Source organism: Protopterus annectens, chromosome 7.part0 (assembly GCF_019279795.1).
Source record: "Protopterus annectens isolate FY-2018-M chromosome 7.part0, PAN1.0, whole genome shotgun sequence".
NCBI lineage: Eukaryota > Metazoa > Chordata > Ceratodontiformes > Protopteridae > Protopterus > Protopterus annectens.
In genome coordinates, this window is record NC_056739.1 from 1,164,850,930 (window position 1) to 1,164,874,304 (window position 23,375).

General features: G+C 36.5%; 1 protein-coding gene across 2 annotated transcripts in view; it reads right to left on the reverse strand.

The window, feature by feature from the left end:
- Positions 1–18,674: 18,674 nt before the first annotated feature.
- SEMA7A (semaphorin 7A (John Milton Hagen blood group)) overlaps positions 18,675–23,375 on the reverse strand; it is a 550,369-nt gene continuing 545,668 nt past the window's right edge. For both annotated transcript variants that reach the window (XM_044077757.1, XM_044077756.1), the window contains exons 13-14: positions 21,882–21,931; positions 18,675–19,552 (exon numbers count right to left, since the gene is read on the reverse strand). In XM_044077757.1, the coding sequence (XP_043933692.1) occupies positions 19,062–19,552; positions 21,882–21,931 (541 nt within the window). In that variant the 3' untranslated portion in view covers positions 18,675–19,061. The remainder of the gene's footprint in view (positions 19,553–21,881; positions 21,932–23,375) is intronic.

Below are 23,375 nucleotides of genomic sequence, written 5' to 3' on the forward strand. Positions count from 1 at the left end.
AAATACCAAAAGATTACCAAATTCGGGTAATAACGGCCACACAGGTAAAACTTCACTCTCCAAAGCTAAGAATACAGCATCCATGGGACCAGATGCCATCCTGGGCTGTGTACTACATGAACTACAAAATGAACTGGCACCTCACCTAAGTGTCATGTTTAATCATAGCCTCACCTCAGGCTTCATGCCCACTGAGTGGCACACAGCTACAGTTATCCCATTCCACAAGGAGGGATCCACCTTGGATTCTGGGAACTGCTGCCCCATCAGTCTGATGAGCCTGATATGTAAGGCCATGGAACATATTATCATGGAGCTTATAAACAAAGACATTGGTAATCTTCAAACACTGGACCCCACCTAGTTTGGGTTCATGAAGGGCTAATCTTATCTCCTGAACCTGATTGACTTCTTCAAATTAGTCTCCAGAGCTGTGGATGAGGGTAAGATGGTCCACCCAGCCTATCTGGACCTTGCCAAGGCCTTTGACACCATCCCCCACTCTGAAATCATAGATAAACATACTAAGCTGGACATTAATCCCTATGTCACTCAATGGGTTGCCAACTGACTTACTGACAGAACCACACTGTAAAAGTAGCCAACTCCAAATCCAGCTCCAGACAAGTGACAAGTGGAGTACCTCAGGGTTCAGTCCTGGGACCGCTCTTGTTTGGTATCTGCTTCTCTGAAGTACAGGCCAACACTAAGGGACTCTGGATAACAAAGTTCGCAGATGACTGCAAACTGAGAGCCATTATTGATTCCCCAAATGATGTGGATATTCTACAAAAGGCCCTTACAGAAACAGATGCTTGGTGCCAGAGACATGGGCTCAAGATTAATGCCAATAAATGTACAGTTATCCCCTTTGTGAAAAAACATGTACCCATGAATTCCCACATAGATGGCAGTACACTAAACATCGAAAGTGTGATAAAAGTCTTAGGGACACAGGTGGACAGTGATCTCAGCTTCGATAACCACATCACCACAACAGTCAGGAAATCCTTCTATGTGGCACTCAGCACTAAGGGCTTTTCATCCAGAAAAAAAGGAGGTCATTGTCCCACTGTACTCATCCCTCATTAGACTCATTGTAGAATACAATGCCCTGTTTGGTATGTACCTCTCAGGACATCTACAACAACTGGAAAGGCCACAGAAATACCTCACTAAAAGAATCACAGGCCTAAAGCAGATGCTCTTGCTGACTGTCTAAAAAAACTCCAGCTATACACTGTCTCATATCGTCTACTCAGAGGCTCTACTCAAGGCGATCTCTGCTTAACATACAAAGCCATGTCAAACCCAAAGCTGTTGGACAAGCTACACTTAAAAGAAATCCCAATCCCTCAGAGCCACATGATCCAGGGATCTAAACCTTGTCATCACAATGAACAAAACATGCTGGAGGGATAGGTTCTTGACCCAGAAATGACCCAGAAACTCCCGAGACTCTGGAATAGACTGCCTATACATGTCAAGCAGAGCGACTCTTTGGCCCTCTTCAAAAGGGACCTTGAAGATTGGATGGGAGATAGAAAATTCACCCCGGGCATCACGTCAGTCGCCCTGCTAGACAGAGGTACAGGGAAGTAAATATTGTGGGAAGAAATAGCCAGGGAATTATTATGGCTAACCTTGTATATGCCCTAGGACCGATAGCCTAGTACCAACCTGTGAACCTAAGTATTTCAAAGAGCCATGAGAATGTGTTTTAAAAATGTTTGTGGGTCAAGCAAAAACAATTTGACAATATACTGACACAACTGCTAAATAGCTTGATGTAACCTAATTTCAAGTTAAATAAGAATCAATATTACATAACAGTGATGACTCAAAAGTGCATGGGCCAGTTGATAATATCAAAGGGGCTGAAGCCTTATACAGACAAGTCAAATCAGTTGTCAGCTGCCAAAGCCAGAAGCCGAGTAAGCTTTATAAAGGAATCTAAGAATGATACAACATTTTGTGTTTTCTTATTGGATTTCAATAAATTACACATCCATGTACCTGTTGTTAGTTTTTTTTTCTGCTGCTTTGTTGTATTTTACCTCTGTAGCATAGATTACTTGCTTATTCAGCCCACATTTTGTGGCTCTGTATTTCTATTTTGTATGGTGCTCTCAAGACATGCGGAATAATGCTGGTGAATATACAATTCAGTCTTTGTTTTCTAGTATTTTATCTAATAGTGCACAGCATTTTAGTTGACTGAGACAAAAACTTGATGTGCACTGTACTGCCAGGGTAGAAAACATGATTTAAAACGTGCTGCACTTTTGTTCTCATTTCTGACTCTTGGCACCTTTGTAATCTATATCTGAGCTCTGAAAAAGACGTTCACCGCTAGCCAACCTAGTAAATGCTCAGTAGCTAAGCTTTCTATAAATAAATGTCCACAACGATAGAAACGGAGCAAAAGCAGGAAAATCTTATATAAAAAATCTATTTTATTCACCAATAGAAAACAAATACAACGGATGAGCGCGCTTTCGCTTACAAAGCTTCATCAGATCCATATTGCATAGTCTTCCCAAAAACCTTTATAACTAAATTCAAAAACTCACAGCCAATCAGACTTCCATAGTAATTACTACTTTAAAGAAATAGCATACGTTTAAAAATCATTGTTGATGCATATATATAATTACTATAAAAACTTGATGTATTTAAAACAACTAAACAAAGAATAAAAATAATAATACTATTAATAATATTATTGATAATAAAGGCACAAAATACATACATGACTATATATCAAAACCAAATACAAGCATATGATCAGAACCTGAATAAATAATAAATAAATTCAGTGCCTTAATATATTGTTGAACTAAAATTCTTAGTGAATTAAGTGCTATAGGATTCCATATACATACATCATGTATGTATCAATCTATACACATCCAAAAGGGCCGTATACATACTAATATTGGGCACAATGGAGCAGTTCTGACATTCTGAGGTTAAATTAGCCCATAATATATAGGACACATGAAGTGGACCTTATAATCATCTTACCTAAACTATCTAATATTACAACATTTTCTCAATGATGGTTTTATTGATGGCCTTTCATTAAGTCCCATACCTCTGTCTGCTCTCAACATTATGATCCAATTGTTCTCCCTAAATTCAGTATGATTTCTGATGTCTCCTTCATGTATACTGGGAGAAATGACCTCCAGGGCTCTAAATAAAAAAGTATGACTGTCATCATATTGTATAATATGTTTAACTAAGGCATTGTGTACCAGATGTTTCCTAATGTGGTACACATGTTTGCGTATTCTATCACTAAGGAGTCTGTTGATTTTTCCAACATAGAATGCAGAGCAGTTCTGACATACCGCCAGATAAACAAGATTAGATGTCATACAGTCAGCTTTGGCTGATGTTTTAAACTCTCTACGTAAGTCAGGATGAAAAAAAAACTCTTACTGGTGTCTATATACATACAAAAGTTACAATGCCCACATGGTCTGGTATGTTCATCACCAGAGTATACTTCCCTATTTCTTGGGTAGCAGAGCATCCTCTTAAGATTCATCTTATTTCGGTATAAAAAATGTGGTCAATCACCCACAATCTCCTTTTTATCCTTATCAACTTGCAAAATTGACCAGTTCTTAGAAATAATATTATTCAAATCTAATATGTCATTAGTATAGAAGGCTGGAATCTTAACAAGAGATGTTCTATGAGATATCTCATTTCTATGTGAGTTCAATCTTGGCCCAAAATATGGTGCAGCTATGTCATCTCTAACACTGGCTGCTGATGCAAGATGCTTATCTATCTCATCTTCCTTGTATCCTCTATCCAACAATTTCAGTCTCAGACTATCAAATTCCTCTATGAAACCCACCTCAGATGAGTTCAATCTAGAGGCTCTCATTCCTTGGCCCTTAATTATATTCCTAAATACATAATTCAGATGCATACTAGATCTCATTAGTAAACTATTCCAATAGCATGACTTACGATATACACCAGTATTGAATAGTCCATTAGATAACCTCTCTATATATAAGTCCAGGTAGTCTATCCTGGAAATGGAACTCTTCATAGTGAACTTTAAATATTCTGTTAGATTATTCATTTTTACAAATAAGGTGTCCAATTGGTCTCCACTTCTTTTCCATAAAATAAAGAGATCATCAACAAAATGTCGGTAAAAGATCACATATTCCTTAAATTCTTCAACCTTAAACAAAATGGTCTCTTCCCAATGTGCCAAAAACATATTTGCATATGTATTAGCACATGGGGTTCCCATAGCTACACCATCTTGTTGCCTATAGATGGTATCTTGAAATATAAATAGGTTGTTTTCTAGGACCAGTTCTAAAATATGTGTTAGTAAATCTATCTGTATTATAGTAAGATCACTATTTTTCTTTAAGTAATCTGATATGTACTGAATACCTACGTTATTAGGAATAATAGTAAATAAAGACTGTATGTGTAATGTGACCAAAATAAGTTCTTCCATAAGTGTACCATTTCTCAAACACTCATAGAGGTCTATAAGGAATGATTTTGTAACTTTCAAAACATGTCCACTCTTGTCTAATATGGGTCGTAGATGTTTTTCCACATAAACAGATAGGTGCTCTGTTACCCATCCACCTCCAGCAACTATGGGTCTCATAGGTGGGTCATACATATTCTTATGAATTTTAGGGAGACCATGAATCTGAGGTATGAGGGGATTCTTAACTATAAGGTAATCAAAAACTTCTTTCGTTATTATACCACTCTGATAAATATCTAATAAGGTGTCCACAACATGTCGAATAACTAAGTGAGCTTCTTCCTTAGAACTGATCTTATAAAATTTATCTCTTAAGAGGTTATTCATGGAAGTTATATACTTATCTATGTCCATGGTCACTATTCTACCTCCCTTGTCAGTTGGTCTTATTATGATGGAAGTCTCTATTATATAAAGACTTATATATATATTATATATTATATTAAATACATCATGTTCTTACAGTAATTATATATATGCATCAACAATGATTTTTAAACGTATGCTATTTCTTTAAAGTAGTAATTGGCTGTGAGTTTTTGAATTTAGTTATAAAGGTTTTTGGGAAGACTATGCGATATGGATCTGATGAAGCTTTGTAAGCGAAAGCACGCTCATCCATTGTATTTGTTTTCTATTGGTGAATAAAATAGATTTTTTATATAAGATTTTCCTGCTTTTGCTCCGTTTCTATCGTTGTGGACATATATCTGAGCTCTGTTTAATTTCCAGATATGTGTGTCACTTGTGTCAGGAAAATATATGTAATCTTATAACATTTTCTCTGTAAATGAAAAATGGAGATGAAAGGAAAAGAAATGCAGGACATTTGTAAATGAAATGCAAAGTGAAACTTTCTTCAGTTTCCCACAAATGGCATCATTGCTTGCAACTAAAGTACACAGGGTTTTTCAGTCTGGAAAAGGAACCATTAAAATGCAATTATAAGACACATCAAAGGACAGAGTCATTAGTATTTAAATGAGACACCATTCCATTGCATGTGGGGAAAGAATATAGGAAAAACTTAGTTTACTGTTTAGACAGTCTTTTTGTCAATTATGTGTGAAAAAGAGGTGATTAAATCTGATGTAACCTGACCAATAGTTTTCAGTGAGACGAGAATGAGGAGTTCAAATGTATATATGTGTTAATGAAACCAGTGAAAACCTAGTCAAGCTTTGCTCAAATATCTTGCTACATCTATGAAAGTTTGAATTTTGCTTTGCATACTTTTACTTAGAAAAGTTGTGTTCATTATTTATTCACTAGTCTAAGTGACAGCTAAGTTATTTATTTAGCTGCAGATCAGAGTCTTCTTTAATTATTTTGTCTTGAACATATGTATTAGCATTGGCATCTGCATAGTTCCTCTGTTAGTTCTAACTAAATTGTTTAAGTAACATTTTGTTTATTCATGCCTTAAGATCTTGTGGCTGACATTTATTATGTAGTTTATAGGTTCATAGGTATTTACTAGGCTAACGACCACAAGGGTCTTTTTAAGCCTAGCCATGCATCCCAAATCTCTGACAAGTTCTGATACCCTTGATAAGTGTAAACATGGGCCTGGGAGATGAACCATTTACAGGTTACCTGTCTGCATCAGAAACATCGGTGCCAAACCAGGGATGAATTTCCGGTTTCCCATCCAATTGTCCAAGTTGCACTTGAACTGTTTTAGGGAGGAAATCTGCTTCACATGGATTGGATTGGTGCCAAACCAGGGATGAATGTATGGTTTCCCATCCAGTTGTCCAAGTTGTACTTTAATTGTTTTAGGGAGGAACTCTGCTTCACATGGATTGGGAGCCTGTTCCATAGATGGGGTAGTCTCTGGGATACATACCTATCTCTCCAGCGGGTCCTATTTATATCACAGGCAAGGTTTAAATCTTTAGAATGGGTAATTCCGGTACTGTTTATTTTCTGGATATGCGCTATTTATTATCTGAAAAAAGATTATTATTTAATACTGTGGGTTGTCAGTGTTGTATTTCCCACTTCCAATTAGCCAAATCACTTGATCATATTACCAGGGAGATATTAATTTCTATACATTGTATCTGGTTAAATCAAGAGTGGTCAGGTGACTGATATGTTGGGTCTCTAGCCACATCTAAAGTGGTGGCAGTACTACTATGTCAGTAGGAAAGTTGTATGCAATAGGAGGAAATTGTGGATGCGTGTGTATGTGTGTGTGTGTGTGTGTGTGTGTGTGTGTGTGTGTGTGTGTGTGTGTGTGTGTGTGTGTGTGTGTGTGTGTGTGTGTGTTTGTGTGTGTGTGTAAATAATATTTGGAGCAGTGAAACTGATTTAAGGACCACAGCCTCTGTCCCTCAGATAACGAAGTGTTATTCTGGATGGCAACAGTGAGATTCAAAACCCCTTCGTTGCCAGCGTAGCCTTCACGTATGTGTGGAAAGTAATGCCATCTGTCACATGCATAGTAATCCACTAATTAATGAACAACCTATTTTGACTGAAAATATTAATGAAAATGCTACTGTCCTCATATTGTGGACGTGGCTATAAATCTTACAACATTAGAACATAAGAAACAACACTATAAAAATACTGTTGCAAAAGATCAGCTCTGAGGCATATTTGCATGAAGGAGTTATGCATAGATGGCGTCATATTCTAAAAATGTCAGCTTATGGCTATAAATATCCCAAGCTACTGTTACAATGACATGAAATAAACTTAGAGCTTAGTTTCCATTATATGAAACTGATGATTTTTTTTTTTTTTAACTATTGAGGAGCGAATGCTTAGTGACCTTGATAATTTATAAAAGAAAATTATGGGCTCACCAAGCTATACTACATTTGACAGCAAATATGAAGACATATTGGCCAAGATTACAATATTTGAACAGTGATTAATAGAAACACAAGCTGTAGAGAGAGAGAGTGCTAGAGAGATGACTTTAAAAAAGAAAATATTTTTTTCATGGCCAAAGTATGAGGAAAGTGTGTTAATGTGTTTTGTTGCTCAACTTCAATAACATAATCTTTATTATTCCTGTGCTGTTTTCCTGATACTATGATGCAAAATCTTGTTAAGTTTGTACCTTATATTTCTGAGATAACTATGTCTGTAGGAATGCTGTTCAAACAAGATATAAACTTGGAATGAAACTATGAAAGACAATATTTTTTTAAATATTCAAGGAACTAGTTAGAGAACCACAACATTTAAAAACCGTGATTTAAATAAGTCAGTTGAATTGAAAGTAAATGGTATTCAGAGTCATATAAGAGTTGTAACGTACAAGAAAATAGACCAGTTGCTTCATGGTCAGGAACATTTACAGATGCACAATGTACACGTTCAGACAGAAAATAGTGTATAGGTTTGAGAAGTTATTTAAATATGTCTATAGTAAATGAGTTCAGGTAGAAACAAACCAAAAACCTAACCAGACACAGAAAATGTTTGCAGAAGCCAAATGTTAGACTGCTAGTGATGTTACTTACACTACAGAACTAAGGTCTACAAGTGAAATAAAGCAACTAACCACATATAATAGATATGTTGAGCAGAGGATATTTGACAGAAGCATGGAAAAATTGTTATATGAAGACTCAGACATTATTTGTAAAATGTCAGTTGCCAAAATCAGTAGGAAAAATGAAAATATTTCCTTAGATATTCTGAGAGAGACCTAGACATGCTGTTACTAAATTACGAGAGGCTGGTCTGAGTGAAAACCATAGGTAAGGAAAGAAATTCTGTCTTTTTTTCCTTTCAAGGAAGAAATAAGTTGCTTTTATAGATTCATCTTTGAGGCTGATAAAATCATAGTTCCCAAACATATGGAGTTATAAATGAATGAGAGAACAAAAGAATCTGTTCTGGTAGCCATAACAAACAAACAAAGGACAAGAGAGATATAATGTGCTGGCTACAAATATCACCTCAGACAGAGAAAGTAGTAAAGAGTTAGCCTATAGCAATTTCTAACATAACTACTGTCCAGTGGAAGATGTGGTATTAGCATGCACAATAACAGGTCATCCTTGGAGGAGAATGCGCGCAGGTCTGTTTCAATTTAAGGAAATGTTATATCATATTCATAAATCATAAATTATGATAATAATCATGTCATCATAAATTATTATTCCAAGTTCCCTAAGGAAATCAAACTGACAGATACAAATGCAAATGTGATAAATGTATTAAAGTCTATGTTCTTGAGACAGGTAATGATTGCTATTCTAATAATACAAAACTGAGAAATTCAGAAGGTCTCTGCACAAGTGGGATCATTGACTATGCTTTATCTGTAAGTAGAGAGAACTTTTCAAACAGGAAAAATCTTGTGAAGATTACAGTGTCATAGTTTCGAAATAGGAAGACTCCATTACAGGGGGTAAGTCGTTCATTCTTAATTGGCATAAGGAAACTGCAAAGCAAAACCACCAGCTTACACAACATTAGTAGTTGAGAAGAAATCAAGTGAAAGTGAAAGAAATGCTGGAAAGAAATCAGCGGGACAAACATTCTGAAATGATAGAAAATGAAGGAGTCTACAAGATTTAGAAGCCCTGCCAAGGGCTGGATAAGGAATCAGATCCTCTGTGGCATTGTTGTGTTAACTAGGTAATGCTTCACAACCTACCTAAGCACTGCCTCTATACTATCAAAATGAATGAACATGTCATAATTAATTCACAGGCACTGCTCATGTGCAAATCCTACATCAGCCATATACATATGGATTGCATCTCTTAAAACAATTTCACCTTGTTAGAACTTAGCAGCCATTTATTCTTTGCCAAATACATGCTGTTCTGTAGTAAAACTTAATAATGATATCTTGCCCATATTCTGAAATGCGATATTGTATGCTTGTCTGCACAGATCTGGATTCAGGAAAGTCATGACAGAATTCAAATGTCTGAACAGAAACGTTACTGGTGGCTTCATGCATCGGGTTATGTTATATAGATGTAAATTTATCTGACCTTGCCGCACGTGCTTATCATCAACACCCATAGCTTTTATAACTTTCTTCAACATTTATTACATTTTTCTGAAAACCCAATAGCCAGTAGTAATTGTGATGTGCAGATTTAAAATGTTTAAAAGCATTTTTATCTGTTGATTATCTGTCTTTGTTGCACAGGTTCACCAATAGAATTCATAGCTTTTATAAACTTCTTCAGTATTTACACAAATCTGTCTGCTAGCCCAACAGTCATAATAAATAACAATAATAATAATAATAGCTGAGTGGTGAGGTGCTGGTATAAAATGTTTAAAAGCATTTTGAGTCATGAATGTTATGAATTCTTCTGACAAACAGTGCAACGTTATCAGCAGCTATCTGTTAAGACATTTTCTTTCCTGTACGCATAGTTCTTAATTCAGATGTTGTCTTTTATGATGATGATGATGATGATGATGATATCATACATAATCCCCAGGCAACTCTGATGTGAGGTAAGAGACAATGAATCAATAAAAGGCCCTGCAATATCAACATTAATGCAGTACCGTGGTGAAGCTGGACATTCCCGTGGATATAACAATATAGCTGGACATTCCTATGGATATAACGATACAGCTGATTCCCATGGATATAATGATACAGCTGATTCCCATGGATATAATGATACAGCTGACTCCCATGGATATAATGATATAGCTGGTCATACATTTTGGAAAACCAGATATCCAGCAGCTTGGAGACTTTAGGGTTATGACCTTATGGGGTAGGAACCTTTGGGATCTTTCTAATTATTTGCTGTTTAGTGAGATGCATCCAGACTGAGGCACAGTACTTGATAATTGGTATGATCGATGCTGAGTATAAAGGAGTAATTACCACTTTAGACCATGATGATATTCTCCTTGTAATTAGCTTTCCTAAATAAAGGAAGTTATCAGCCCAAGTTCCCAGGTCCTTAACTTCATTTTCATGTTGTAGTGATGTGCTGTCTATGCAGTATGATGAGGGGAAGGGTAGTCTACCAAAAGTGATGATGCTAAACTTTTTACCATTTAGTTTGAACCTATTTTAATTACATCAAGAATTTACTAGAAATAGTTCACCCTGGGGAGTTTAGGTGGCCACGTTTGCAGTCATCTGCAAAATTAGTTAGCCAGAAGCCTTTGTAATCTGCTTAGAGATCTGAAAAGTCAATGCCTATAAGGAGAGGTCCCTATTAAGTCTAAAGGGACTCTTTGGGTTACTTTTATACTTTCTATTGAGGCAACTGCAACTCAGAATGTGTAGGTTCTGTTTTTTGTTCAATTTGCAATCCATCATACTACATTTAGCTTCTGTTACTTGCCAGCACAGGGACTGGTTTTGAAGACCTAGCCCATGTCAAGATATGACACGTGTGCTGTGTGGCCACCATCTGCAGCCTCTGTAACCATTTCAAAGACATTTGCCAAGTTCATTAGACAGGATCTATCCTGTATATTGAACCCAAAATGTAGGAGCTCAAGTATAATAAGATTCCTGATACCGTAGTTTATGAGGTCAGTTATAATGCTTGTCATGGCAATGCACATGACGCTAATAGGAATTTAATTGTTCAGATTGATTTCAAGGCTACCCTTACGGTGTGGCATCACCACTGCAGTGTGCCACTCATCAGGAGCAAAACCAGCAGTTAAGCTAAGGTTAAACAGTTTGTGTGGGTCTACAAGGGCAAGTTTAACATTATTAATTAAGCAACCAGGTATACTTTTGGTTTTGGTAAACTCTTACAGGGAGCCATCTTTAATGATAACTGAGGGAGTTAAAAGAATAAGGGTATTTGAGGGCTTTGCAAAGAAATCCTCCTTTGCTGTAATTTTTTTTTTCCAAACATATTGCCCATGTCTATTGGGCCAGAATATAAGGCACCATCATGAACAAGTTCAGAGCAATGTGGGCTATTGTTTCTTAGTGTTCTAATATAGCTAAAGGAAGTCTTTTTTAAAAGCATTTATTTAGGTTCACGAGTTCATTAATACTTACTAGGCTATAGATCTGCTAATGATCTGTGAGGATCTTAAGAAGCCTAGCTTTACATTCCCATGGTAGATTTTAGCACTTGTATTTTGCATAAGAATATCTCAGGGGAGGGCAGAACAAGGATATATCTGAACATTTACTTATTGCCCCTATCCATGAGATACATGAGTGTTAAATTGGAAATGAAGTTGTGGTTTCCCATCCATTCACCCAAATTACATTTAAACAGAGTAAGAGAAATACTTCACTTTCTGTGGAGTGGAGTGGGAAATGGTTTTATAAGAGAGGTATTCTCTGTGAAGCACATCTATCCCTCCAACAAGTTTTATTATGTTGCAAAAAAGATTGATATCCCTTGAGTGGGTGGTGGGTGTTCACACAACCAGTAAACTTGCAAAAGTGTAATACGCCTGACAGGATAGTGGCTCTTGAGGGTATGTACATGAGGCAGAGGTCTCCTCTTCAAAGTGTGATGAAACTGAGAAGAGGAACAAGGGTCTGAGATGGTGTGCATAGCTTTGTAATTGAGGCCCTTGATTTTTCCTTCCTTTTCTTTTTTATTTAATAAGAATGTACGGTCGCTCCACTTGTGCCTAGAGTTTAGGGAGGTACACACCAAATGGTATACAAATGGGTATTTATTTATTTTTCATTTGTTTACCAGGATAATCAGTCTGGGCAAAACAATGCCTATTTTCAGTGGAGACCTAGGGAGATAAGCTCCTGTTACATTATTGAGTTACAAAGAAGTGCAATAATAGATAAGAAGCATGGACACAGTAAGTTATGCGATCAGTATCACAATAGAAATTATAATCAAATGTTATAAAAGAGATACACAGTGAGAAATGGATTGAGTTATAGTAAATTACAAATAAGAAGAAAATCCATTAAATAAAAGTAACTTACAAATAGTTGGAAAAGTAACAAGTAGCAGCACCCATATTCATAGTAGGTACAGGAGTATCAAACATGAGGTTATTAATGGTCTATTCCATTGTGAATAAGGACATTTAAAGGTGAGATACACTAGACAAGTAGTGGAGAGGAATGCTATTAGAAGCTAGGAGCAGTGTGGGTAATGACAAGTGAGGATAGCCACGAAAAGGAAAGCTTAGATACTACCCACTACAGGTTAATGACATTAGAGTACAGCAGCAGTGCAGAAACATCCTGAATAGTGTTTCCTGTCATATAAATACATTAGAATTGTGGGTAATTACGTATTATCGCAACCAGATGTTTGCGAGTGCGAAATTTGGAATCTTCAACTGAAACCAGGCCGTGAATAACTGTAAGGTGTTATTGAAAGTCCTTATTGCAAATTAAAGCTTTGCATTGCCTTCAGGAACAGAAAATAATTACGAAATCCTCGTCCTGATTTGCGTGCATTACAGATGCAACTGTAATTGCCATGGCTGCTATCGTACTGACACATGGAATTTGTAAGTACTAATTTCTCCATTTTTGACAAAGGGTCTAACAGCAAGCAAGTAAGTAAGTAAGCAAGTTTTCCTTAGCCTGAAATCAACAGCAGCATAGTCTTACATAGCTTTAGTTCAGGAAAAATCATTTTTGATTATGTTAATGTGACATTTGTTAACCGGGTTAGTCCAAGTGGGTACAGAGTAGATCCTTTCTCAGCAGTGAACCAAGGAGAAAAGCTCCACCAAACTGTCACATAAATTACATTTAAATGAATACAGGAGAACAAGGTAATCCCAATAACCAACTCGACCAGAACTGTAATAAGCTGTGATTGTATTTTGGAGATGATTATGATGACTTACATTGTTTGTTGGGTGCAGCAGTTAACATGTAATATAACAGTCCATAATGACAGGTGCTTCATGCAAGTCTTGGTTTAGGAAGCATATTGCTACCAGCTTAGTAAAATCACATAATTCATAATTTTTTGGCGCTTTAAAATATTTGCTGTCATGTACCATCAGTAATGCTGAAATGAACAGCAGTATAGGTTTACTTCATGAAAAGTAAGTCAGCTGTGGCTGTATTTCTGGGAATTACACAATGTTACAAATCTGGTTGCGATAATACTTAAGTACCGAATTGTGTTACTTATCTATAAACCTATTTCAGTTTTCTGTATAAAATGGTTGCCTTTGTTTTGTGGCTCAGAAGGGTCTTTGACCAGCCTAAATACCTGCTTAACAAAAATAAGTAAACAAAGAAATGAATAGATAACCAAACAAATAAATGCTGTTATAGCTGACTCTTACTTAGTGGTCAGTCATTCTAATAATGAAATCTTCTTGGGGTATCAAACTTGGGCTGCACACAATTACCTATTATAGTAAATCTGTGAGCCTTTCTCCAAATTCTGAAGTCCTCAGTTAGTCCACATAATTATGCCATTTATGCCATACACTGTAAAACACTTTCATGAAATCTAAAATGTTCTACAACTGTTAAATATATTGAGTTCAAATTCTTCTGCACAATTGCTTCACGCTATTTTTTTTCAGAAGATTAGTTGGTCCTACCAATCTGAACAAATTATTGTACTCCTATTACATTTATCCAAACTGATACTTTTTATCATTTGATGTATAATATGCTTATATAACAGAGCTCCAATTTGCCAATTTAATTTGCCTAGGTTTTTTTCAGTAGCAACAAAAGTAATTAATACTTGCAACAATCTGATCCATTTTAAAAATGTGTACATCTTCCAATTATTTAACTAGTCAGAGTCCCTTCATTTCTCATTCTTGTACAAGTTTCAGAATAATTGCTTTGTGCTAACATATAATTTTATAAAGTATTTTTACTGAATGAAAACACTAATTTTCCTTTTTTCTTACATGAGCATAAAAAAGCTACTTAAACTATTTAGACAAGTCTTATTCACTTGATGTGTTATTATTTTATTGCTTGTGCAGTCAGTTGAATAAGTCTATTTTTACTCTGCAATACTAAATGACCTCTTTGTTTAAGCAGGTGCAAGTCATTTGCAGTGCTTCATATACATTCTTATTTACTGCTAGGCAGGAATTGCTTTAATTCACTTTCAGCCTTCTGAAGATCAATGTTAATTGTGATTCACTAATAAATGCCTTGTAAAATTAATTTATTCAGTATCTGTGACCTAAAACTTACAATGTTTTGTGACCGTACATAACTACGTAATTTATTCACGTAACCATGTAGTTTGCCATTTTGTTAATTTTTTTCACTTAGTTGGTACCCTACAATACCATTATTCAGATTTTTGGTTAATCTTCAATACCTTTCAAATATTCTATTTATTATTATATTTCTTTATTTGCATTGTTTACAGAGAAAGCCCGAATGAGCCACGTAAGACACCTCTTTTCAGTGAAGGCCTGGGGAGAACAAATTACAGAAATGACAACACACTAACTTTGTTAAAAATTACAAAAGTATAGATGGCTTCTGCACAAATGAGCCAGACTTATCAGTGTCTGTTGTTTATTTGTCCTTAATGCTCTTTCCCTATGATTACAAATATTCAGAGTCCATAGCTATGATTCATGTGCCTCTTACTCACATTAGTTTCTCTCCAAGTGATATGCCTAGCTGGTATGAGTGTGCATGTTCTTGGAGCGTGTGGGAACTGCACAGATACAACACAAGCCATTAACAAAGAAGTGTATTCACTAGTAAAGAAATAACACATCCTTTTATTGATTATTGATTTTATTGATTTTCTGCAAAATGATCTTATATGCAAGCAACAATTTAGAAGAAATGTAAATAGTAGCATCAAAAATAATTCTAGCTTGTCAATTACACGTTGCTACAATAATAATATTGCTTGCTGACTTTATATGGAAGCATTTGTAGAACATCCGCTCTTACACTTCAATTAGTTTACTTATGCTACTTCATGTTCTTCAATGCATTCTCTGTATCTTCAACCTTCTTCTACTTTGGAAAACTTTGGAAACTGCACAGTCCTAAATCTGTTCTTATACAGATAATGAACCCTTAAGTCCTTCCTTTTACATGCTGTTTATGCAGGTACAATACAGGTATGAATTAGCTATTTGAAATCCATCATCCCTTAAACATTCAAATCTAGAAATTAATATGGCAGCAACACTTGCCAGATCTAATAACATTCTTGCAAATAAATGTTGTTACTCAGTTGAAGAGAATAAGAAGAAGCAAAACAGATGATAACAGAAAAATATGTTTTTTCTGTATTGACAAAATATATTGATACCCCTGCCAAGGTTAATCTTTTTCTTCCCTTTATATATATGGTAATCATTTTCCACCTGCATATTCACAGTAACATTTCATCGTATGCCTTTGGAATTGTCATACTTTTGTAATCTATATACATTTTATCCTTTTCTGCATTATCCAGCTTGCATGTTTGCAATATCATCTTTTTAATAAATACATTAAATAAGTCAATCATTTATCCAAATGTTTAACGTGCATGTTGCTGAAGAAAAGGTATTACTAACACAAATGACACTGAACAAAAATACATTCTACAAGTTTTTGACACAGTCATAATTAAATTGCAACCAGTAAATACCATACCACTAGAAATGCTAATTAAGCCATCATAACTAGCAGAGTTGTTAGTCTTCAACTGGCCGTAAAGTGGTCAAAGTGACTTTGGGCAAATCAGATCAGAATTTGCTAAATGTTTATAATCTAAGAATGGAGAACCAAGAAAAGAAATATTTATTTAAGAAAACAGAATTTAGACTAGATAAAGACAAAAACAGAGCTGGCTTCAGTCAATAAATAAAAGATGATAAATACCGAGACTAGTCACATACTAAATAGACTTTATGAAACAAGCATCCCTTCCAAGTTAATTACAGAGATGGACTCCTGGTTCTAGCATGGTAACAATTTCCACAGGTATGCGACATTATAAGAGAATGAATGCTTATCAGACGTCTTTAAATGCATTCTGGGAATCACTACTAACCCATCGCTAGCAAAGTAGAATGTGTAAGCTGGGTTGTAGACTGTCTAAACCTCCTTAAGACAGGTAGAACCCAGTTGCTCTGATGGCATAAATTCCAAACTACAGCCCAGTCAATGCAGGTCTGATATGTGGCTCAGGTGACTGATGGAGCAGCAGGAAGGGATGAGCAAACCATCCTGGGTAGAAGGCACTCAGTGGTGATGTTTCTTAGGAGAGGGGAAGTCAAAAGAGGGCAAAAGAGGGGAATTGTCCTATGATGCAACCAGCAAGTATGGGAGGCATGGAAATGGAAAAGTGTGCATGGCTTATAAAATAAACAGGAATGAAAGCACAGACAGCCAAGCTCCTGGATGCCTTTAAGATCTATGACTGGCCCCAGCAACACTGGAGCAAGTTGGAGGGACTGGAGGATGCTGGTAGAACCAGAGTGAACATGGGGCACTGGAGGCTGCACTGGTGTAAATAAGGTCCAAGAGGACCAAAACAAAAAGACAGATAGAACCCAGATTATGTAAGGTATAGTATATGAGGAATAATACTTTGTATATTGACCAAAGGGTCTTGTCAGAAAGCATAGGGTCCACATCACAGTTATAATATGAGCATATGTGAAATAAGCCATATGTGAAATAAGCTTGTCAAATATTTGGCTGCAGAGAATGCATGCCAGAATAGCAATGTAAAGCTTCAGGTATATGGTACTGGAGTAATTGAGGCATGATGAAACCAGTGCATAAATGTCTAATGGAAAGTCCACAGCTGGAATCAGGTGCTTGGCTACAAATACTTTCCACAGATGGAAATAAGAGGCTTTACAAATGATTCCACTCATTCCAGTTGTGGCAACATACCATCTAGGTATATAGCCAGGTCTTGCACTTTAGAAACAAACTCTTATCTTTTTCCATCACAGAAAAGTACGGCACTAGATATGGAAATGTAGAGGGTATTGTGCCAGCATGCACTATCACACCCTCTATGTTGATTGGGTTGAGAGTCAAGTGACATTTTCAAATCCAGCCAAGGATGCCATCGGATCTGTATCATTTAATTAAAGTCATATATTTACGAATACCTCTTTGTTAAACCATTTCTATCAAACTTCCTATTTATCGAACTCTTCAATCATCAAACCCCTTTTTATCGAATTATTTTTGTTGGCCAACACTGGGAATGTAATGCCCATAGTAGCAAGTACTTCCTAAACCCCGCCCACCATGCAACAACTGGTGAAAGCTAATTAATATTCATACTGATGGTGGCATGAATATTCATAGTGTATTCCTAGTTTACCCTTTTCATCAACGTAGTGTGATCTCGGAGTTGGTATATTCGATTACCAGGGAGGTGTGAAGCCCCCCACTGGGGGATGCAGGGGACAGAGCCCGCCTACAAAATGAAGGAGAAGCAGTGCTTGTAATTTTTAACTACTGAGAATATGCCCACTTTTGAGCAGATCGGTCTGCAAGGTACTATAGTTATAGAAGCCGGAGAAAATATTAAAATTAAAGCTTATATTGTTGTGACTTTTTATTTTTATTTAAATAATTAAAACAATGTAAAATTTTAAATATTAAATTAATGTTTAAACTTTTTACGTGTTCTCATTTTACGGGGTCGTTTAGTGATGTCAGAGTTAAAGTTTTGTTAGGTGGCCAAATAACATTGTTTGATGTTTTAAGACATGCATAATTAACAATGGGCTAAAGTGTTGTTTTGCACATCTTCAATATATTATAAATAAGTTATGAGTGAACATGATCGCCCGTGTTTATTTGAACGTTATTTGTAAATTGCTGTGTTTGATTTGGAAATAAGTACTAAGTTGGAGCAACACATGGTTCAATTAAGTAAGGCTGTACTATTGTTTTCTACATCCTCAAAGGACTAGTAATATTGTTTTTATCTGCAAAAATCTGGATATTCTCTGGAATTATAGACAGTATGGTAATTCTGCACAATGCTTGTTAGGTGTATTATGTTAATGCACAAGTGTTTGTGTGTGTGTATATGCACATGTGGGCATGTTTGTGTGTGTGTGTGTGTGTGTGTGTGTGTGTGTGTGTGTGTGTGTGTGTGTGTGTGTGTGTGTGTGTGTGTGTGTATGTGTGTGTGTGTGTGTGTACAGTATGCATATGGGTATCCTGAGACTGACTAATATGCTGGCCAGGATTAATTCTATTCCTTTTACCAACTGCTTATTGGGTGGGCTCCTAATACCATGATCATGACAAAATAGGTAATTAGAAAAAGAATGGATGCATGTATGGCTTGAAAAGTGAAAGAGTCAGCCGGTGTTAATAGCCTCCAAACATACAAGTTTATTCAAGATAGAGTCACTGATGGTAGAAGAAATTCAGAAACGTGAGAAAGCACTTGACACGGCAGTCCTGACATCCAATACTCACCTGCTAAAAAAGAAGATTCACATCAAAACTGCAAACAGGCTGCTGTAGTTTTGCTTTCACACCCATGTCAAGCTGTAGGAAGGAAGCATATGAGTAGTTGTATGATTCATCCCTTACATACAAACATATTCAACATCACTGGATGAACAGAGAACTTTTAACAGCTTTGGAAATAAGTCTGCAAATATCTTACTAGGTGTTTGTGTTCCAGAAAGTTCCCTGCTGTGCAAATAAAATACAAATGGCAATTGAATTTAAGGTTTGGTTGCGGCTAGGGTCTTCCCCAATGGGATGATTAGTTAGGACCAGTAAGAAAGCAGCTACAGATAGTAACACACTAAATATTGTGCCAGTTTGCCCCGAAACAAGTAGGCCATTCCCCTTACTTTGTACCACATGATAAACAGCAAGAGTCTGAGTATAACCTCGTTCTGTTGACATGCACTTGTAAGTGCCATAACGGTTTTCTGTCATACTTTCTATAAGATGCAGACATTTATTATTACTTGGCACACAGCTGAAATTGCCCAAGTGTTCATGCTGCCACCAATACACTGCTGTAAGGGATGATGTGGGGCAGGAAAAGTAAGCTTGTTTTGTGTGAAGTTGCAGAACAGTGCCTTCATATTTTGTCTTCTTAGACTCGAGTTCCTCACTGCTTCTAGCCTGTAGTTTGACAATCTCTGAAATAAAAACAGTTGAAAGATGATGAGTTGCTTAACAACTGCTGGCTATGACATTTAGTACAAGTTTATTTGCTCTGAATTTGTTGAACTGTACCTACACACCAGACTGATGGAACTCCTAAAGAAATGGGATAATAATGAAATGTCAGGTCACCAATGACTGTGAGCACCGCCACTCTAAGCCTGCTTTTTATCATTTACTAATTATTAAACTCCGATTACTGCCCCGTATCTTGCCTGCTACTTCTCGTGAAGAACGTTGCTCCCTCTTCCTTTTTCTCCCTGTCAGTCACACATGAAAAGCTCCGCGATCGCTACAAGCCTCTGGAAATCATTTCCTAATCACGTTCACACAGCTGATGTACTGCTCAGCTGCAAGTGATTCATGACATATATAAAAAAACCTTCAGACAAATGAGGTCACTTGCAATGCCTGGTCCTGGACGGTATTAAACAAAAATGGCACTGCTAGGTTTGGCCTTGCATGTGCTGGCATAGCCTTTTTGCACTGTTATGCTATGAGAACATATGGACTCGTAGCTAACAAACAAATCAATAATCTGAATGAACATTGTGGCAGTTTTTTAAATAGGGTAAACATGATATGACAGAGCATTTTCTTTGCAGGGGCAAGCCCACCTGTACTCCCCATTCCACATATGTATTATAACTCTCAAGCTGGCTGATGATGACAGAGGAGGAACATCCTCTTGACTCTATTTCACAGCATCATGTGACAGACTTAAATATTTAAGTAGAGGATGGTGGAAGGTCTCTGCCTTTCAGAAATATTCTCTCACTGTGTCAGATTACTGTTACTTTTTGATAAGACAAAATACAGATTTATTACTTTCATTTTTCTGGTGTGATTTATCAAAATTTGATGCAATTATTATTCACATTGCTGAATATGTTACTATGAGCTCTATTTGCATGTATAGCTTTGCTTTGCATATTGCCTTTCCTCTTTCTTCTTCATGTAACCAAAAACACTGACACATTGACTTTCTGACACGCACACACACACACACACACACACACACACACACACACACACACACACACACACACACCTGAACTGTGTGTGTGTATGTGCATGCGTGTGTGTGTGTGTGTGTGTGTGTGTGTGTGTGCGTGTGCTTGTATTTATGTGTGTGTGTACACACACAGGCACACACACACACACACACACACACACACACACACACACACACACACACACACACACACACACACACGTGCTATATATTTTTATAAAAAAAGGACCACCAACCAAAGAAAAAGTCTGCTTAATCTGTTCAATAGTTTAAGAACAAATACATATGAAGCACTTTTCATTCGGTAAAATAACCAGAATGTCTTCAGATAAGAACAACTCCTCTGTCACTGTTGTTTCAACTCACTTCTACTCATGTGACAAAAACTAGCATGCATAATTACTTCCCTGTTTAAAATAGATACCCTCAATGTTCCATACATTAGAGCATCTTAGAAACACAATTAAATTGTAACGTGAAAATAAAGTAATAATAATATAAAAAAAAACATAATTTAACTAATACATCTTATGTAGTAATATAAAAATGTAAAAATATAGAACTATGTTTAGTGTATTAGGTTTACATCTAGTTAAACTCCTTAATTTTAAATAACATAAAATACAGCAGGTCACGTTCAAGCTTGGGTGTTGACAGTCATTTAGTCTCAACTGCCATAATAATTCCAGCTTCTCTAATAAAAGTGAACTAGGGACACCACTAATGTCTGGTTTAACTTGGTCGAGGCCCTGAACTTAAATTTGTGTGTGGGAAAAACAATTATAATTCATCAACATGCATTTTCTGAACAAGAAGTATGAAACTCTAATGTTTGGTTTTACTGACTATAAACCTCAATGATTTAGCAGAAGATTCAACATTTTATGAAGGGGCAGGGCAATCACATGAGGGACATTCTGCAAAATCAGGCTCATTTGAGAGGTACATATGTGACCCCTTTCCCTTTAGAGAAGATGAACACTTACAACAGCCTTCCTTCACCTTTTGATACAATAAGACTTCCACCCCTCTAAAATATTTCTTACTCTTCAGTAGAAATCAAACAATTCAGGTTTGCCATGACAAAGATAATCAGTTATTAACACTTTAATGTTTAGTATGTGTTGACATATACACATCAAAGGAGATATCGGACTAAGGTCTTTTAACAGAAGACTTCATAAATAGTATAGAAAATTAATATGCTCTCTGCTAACTTTAAACTATCAAGGACCATTATCCAAACTCAAAAGCAGCACATTTTTAATTGTAGTTTTATGCTTCCATACCTTCACAAAGCTTTGAGGCATTTCCACTTTCTACATCTTGAAGGCCACTTCTGTAAAAAAAAGGTAACCAATTATAAGTCGCTCACCTGCAGAACTAGTTAATTGTAATACAGGTATTGCCTATACTAACTTTAAAAGCAAAGGGCATTTACTCTAATCAAAGTCATAACAAGGTACTGTTACCTGCACGATGTCACACATAGCATTACTCTCTTTATAATGTGGTGAATTCTTAAAGAATATGTATAACATACGTCACACCACCTACTAAGATTCAGAAGGTAGACAATTAGGTATCAGTAACAAAGAGTATTCGGTTCTCTCAAGATTCTAGGGGTAATGGTGCTGTCTCTGTACCACCTGAGAGGTCTGGACACTCCTAGTTTGTATAATACAGTTCTTTGTTCCATCCACTGCAGTCTCTTTGTTGAGTTACTGCTTATTGACATTACAGAAACATCACAGATGCACTGCACTGGTAAAGATTCCTTCTAGAGAAAATTATTATGAATTATTTCATATGTGTATGTCTTCTTCTTTTCTTTCTCTTCTGCAAAGACCTGTAAAGTTTTGCCTGTGTTTATACAATAATGAACTGAGTAACAGTAACAGTAATTACCTGTACAAAAACTAACATTGGGTAAGATGGCGATCCAGGTCATAAACTGCTACAGGCCCCCAAGCATGTCCCTAGACTTCACTCCACGTTCATAGGCACCCTGGAATCTATCAAGTTTCAACCCAACACTCTCATACTAGGAGAAATCAACTACTCCTCCATCAACAGGGAAAACTAGTCAAGCACCAATGCACTGGCCCAACACTTCCTGGAATTCATCAATTCCAATGCCCTGGACCAGCACATTCTGACCCCCACTACAGGAAGCAACATCCTTGACCTGGTTATTACTAACATGTGTGACTGTTGCTCTACGCCAGTAGTCAATCCATCCCTGATCATATCTGGCCATAAACCAATCACCATGGAAATCCACATCTCACCCACACTCCCGGAAAGGTAACCAGCTTGAAAAACTTCTCCAAAGCTGACTTTGGGCTCCTAAAAACAGAGGTGGCTAACTTCACAGCACCCATGCCAATGGAAAATAGCTGCATGACTGCCGAATCATGCACCAATGCACTGTACTAACATGTACATAAATGTATGGAACTAGCCATACCTAACAGAACCAAGATGCTCTCCTCAAGACAGGGAAGCTAATCTGGTGGTTCCCTGCCATTAATAAACTCTACAACAGAAGGAAGAAACTGTTACAGAAAAAGGTGAAGTCCCAAGACTGGAAAAACTCCCCTATTAGCTACAAAACAAAGTTGAGATCCCACATCAAATCCTCTAAAGCCAGCTATGAAGGCAGAATTGTGGCAGACACTAAAAACAATCACAAAGCCTTCTATAGTTTTATCAAGAACCTCCACAGCAATACCCAGATTTGCTCTGAGTTACTGCACAATGGTACCTCCTATACTGAGACA